Here is a 3,608-nt window from a genome sequence, read left to right as displayed (position 1 = left end):
ATCTAATTGCTATTTTTGGAATTTTTAAAATACTTTTATTTTTGAATAGGATCTTGTATTTTCTTTTCCCTATGTGCAAACTGTCAAATTTAGCCCAAACACCCTATATACAGGCGGTGAGCTGGCAGAAACGTTAGCACGCCGGGCGAAATGCTTAGCAATATTTTGTCTGGCGCTACGTTCTGAGTTCAAATTCCGCCAAGGTCGACTTTGCCTTTCATCCTTTCGGGGTCGATTAAATAAGTACCAGTTACGCACTGGGGTCGATATAATCGACATAATCCGTTTGTCTGTCCTTGTTTGTCCCCACTGTGGGCAATAAAGAAATAAGAAGCTTGCTTACCAACCACGTGGTTTTGGATTCAGTCCCACTGCATGGCACCTTGGTCAAGTGCCTTCTATAACCTCGGGCCAACCAAAGCTTTGTGAGTGGATTTGGAAAGCGGAAACTGAAAGAAGCCTGTTGTGTGTGTATGTGTCTGTTTGTTTCTCCACCCTCCTCCACACCACTCAACAACTGGTGTTGATGGCTTATGTTCCCCCTAACTTAGTGGTTTAGCAAAAGAGACTGATAAAATAAGTACCAGGCTTTAAAAAAAAACCTCCTGGGGTCAGTTTGTTTGACTAAGAAACCCTTCAAAGCAGTGCTGCAATATGGCCACAGTCATCTGACTGAAATGAGTAAAAGAGAAAACAAAGATACTTATATGTTTCCTTCTCTCTCTCCCTCTATGTTTGCTGCTGTCCCCCTCCCCTCACCTGCTTAATGTCTTTCCCTTTTCTCATTCTACAGTGACTTTGACTCCCAACTCTATCTGTGCAATGGAGCATTTGGATTCCTAGAATGGGACACGTTTGTACGCCTAACGAATGGTTTCGTCTTCCCAGTTTATGCCGTGGGTCACGTGGTCTTGTTGGTGTTGATGCTGGTCTCCTGTTTCAAGAAATGGCGCCAGTAAGTCATGTTTTTTATTTGTCAATGTTATTTATTTATTTTATTTTAGTTCTGAGAGCATGGATGGCTAAGAATCGTTATCATAATTGGCGGAATTGTTACTGCCATGGGCAAAATGCTTAGCTGCATTTCGTCTGTCTTTATGTTCCGAGTTCAAATTCCACCATGGTCAACTTTATTTATATTTTTTTAGTTCTGAGAGCATGGATGGTTAAGAATTATTATTATAATTGGCGGAATTGTTACCGCCCTGGGCAAAATGCTTAGCAACATTTCATCCATCTTTATGTTCCGAGTTCAAATTCCACCATGGTCAACTTTATTTATTTTTTTTTAGTTCTGAGAGCATGGATGGCTAAGAATCGTTATCATAATTGGTGGAATTGTTACCGCCATGGGCAAAATGCTTAGCAACATTTCATCCATCTTTATGTTCCGAGTTCAAATTCCGCCATGGTCAACTTTTGAGCACTGGGGTTGATGTGATCGATTTGCCCCACTCCCCTGAAATTACTTGCCTTGTTCCGAAATTTGAAACAATCATTATTATTATTATTATTATTGAAAAGGTGGGTGAGCTGGCAGACTCATTTGTGTGGTATTTCATCTACCGCTACGTGCTGAGTTCAAATTCCACCGAGGTCTACTTTGCCTTTCAACCTTTCGGGGTTGATAAAATAAGTACCAGTTGAACACTGGGGTCAATATAATCGACTCATCCCCTACCCTCCCCCAAATTGCTGCCCTTGTGGAAAAATTTGAAACCATTATTATTGAGGGCAGCAAGCTGGCAAAATCGTTACCAGAATCGTTCCGAGTTCGAATTCCGCCGAGGTTGACTTTGCCTTTCATCTATTTGGGGGTCGATTAAATAAGTACCAGTTATGCACTGGGCTCATCTCTTATCCTTTATACAATAGCCTGGCGTAGTCTTCTGCCTGGCCGATACTGTCAACCCTCCAACCCATGTCATCATGGAAGCCAGACGTTAAACGGTGGTGATGATGATGATGTGTGTAGGCACAGACATGGCTGTGTGGTAAGAAGCTTGCTTCCCAACCACATGGTTTTGGGATCAGTCCCACTGTGTGGCACCTTGGGCAAGTGTCTTCTGTCTTCTCACAATCAAAGCCTTGTGAGTGGATACGCTAGACTGCTAAATGAAAACTGAAAGAAGCCCATCATACATATATATATATATACACACACACACACACATATATATATATATACACGCACACACTAATATTATGGTAATGTGTGTGTTTGTATTTGTCCCCTACCATTGCTCGACAACCAGTGTTGATGTGTTTACGCCCCTGTAACTGAGCGGTTCAGCAAAAGAGAATGATAGAATAAGTACCAGGCTTAAAAAGAAAATACGAACTTGGGGGTCAATTCGTTCAACTAAAACCCTTCAAAGCAGTGCCCCCAGCATGGCCACAGTCTAATAACTGTAACAAGTGCAAGATACCACACACACACACACGCACAGTCTTGTTCTCAGAACTTTGATTTCTATCTTTGCAGTAAATCTCCGACATCCAATTATCGTCCTTTGCTGTTTGCTCGGCCAGAAATCGCTTTCCACACAGGTCAGTTCACTTCTGTCTTTCTTTCTTTCTTTTCCTTTCTGTCTTTCTTTCTCCCTTTTCAACCCACCCCATCCTCCGCTTTTGTTTTTATGTAATCCTAGGTCGGCTCTTTCTGAAAAGCCATTCCAGCTTGTGACCATCCTATCCTTTAACACTTTAGCGTTCAGATTAATTTGTCAAAAGTAATCCTTATTTATTCACATTTAAAAAAAATTATCTGATATTATTTTGTAGCTTCAAGATAGGAGAGATGTAATTGCTTATTTTTAGAATGACATTGTAGGGTAGGTGTGAGAGGCTGGTTCTGGCCAGTTTGAGCATAAAATGTGTAGAATATCTGGGCTGGATACAGCCGGTTTAAACACTAAAGGGTTAAGCATAACCATGTAACATTGACATCACTATTTCATCCACCCTAACACCTCCTCACCACTGTTTTGTTTTTGTCCTTCCAGCTCCACCCCAGTTATTCCCACCCTCACTTCTATAAGTAACCACATGGCCACCTCTACAGCAAGAAACTTGTTCTGTTCTGGCCCCTTCTTTCATACTTTAACCCCTCACCACCTAGCATAAAGCCACCTTCTCTTCTCTCCTGTAGTCCTATTCAGTTGAAGAGGGTTTTGCAAGCCACATGGTGACCTCTGTAGTGCAGGTGCCACAATCAAAGCACTCAGTCCACTCTGTAAAGTGGTTGGCACTAGAAAGGGCATCCAACCATAGAGACCATGCCAAAGTGGACATTGAAGCTCAACACATTCTTCCAACTTATCATCATCATCATCATCATCGTCGTTTAACGTCCGCTTTCCATGCTAGCATGGGTTGGACGATTTGACTGAGGACTAGGGAACCAGAAGGCTGCACCAGGCTCCAATCTGATCTGGCAGAGTTTCTACAGCTGGATGTCCTTCCTAACGCCAACCACTCCAAGAGTGTAGTGGGTGCTTTTTACGTGCCACCAGCACTAGGGCCAGTCCAACGGTACTGGCAGTGGCCACGCTCAAATGGTGTTTTTTACGTGCCACCTGCACAGGAATCAATTCAATGTTTTGTTC

At 42.5% G+C, this 3,608-nt stretch overlaps 1 protein-coding gene across 1 annotated transcript in view; it reads left to right on the top strand.

Moving 5' to 3' along the window:
* LOC106868987 (probable C-mannosyltransferase DPY19L3) overlaps window positions 1–3,608 on the top strand; it is a 29,297-nt gene that overhangs the window by 16,766 nt on the left and 8,923 nt on the right. The window contains exons 9-10 of the mRNA XM_014914471.2: window positions 794–955; window positions 2,486–2,550. Of these exons, the coding sequence (XP_014769957.1) occupies window positions 794–955; window positions 2,486–2,550 (227 nt within the window). The remainder of the gene's footprint in view (window positions 1–793; window positions 956–2,485; window positions 2,551–3,608) is intronic.

The sequence above is a fragment of the Octopus bimaculoides genome, chromosome 27, assembly GCF_001194135.2.
Source record: "Octopus bimaculoides isolate UCB-OBI-ISO-001 chromosome 27, ASM119413v2, whole genome shotgun sequence".
NCBI lineage: Eukaryota > Metazoa > Mollusca > Cephalopoda > Octopoda > Octopodidae > Octopus > Octopus bimaculoides.
The sequence above is the reverse complement of the archived record's forward strand: the minus strand, read 5'-3'. Positions and strand labels throughout refer to the sequence as shown.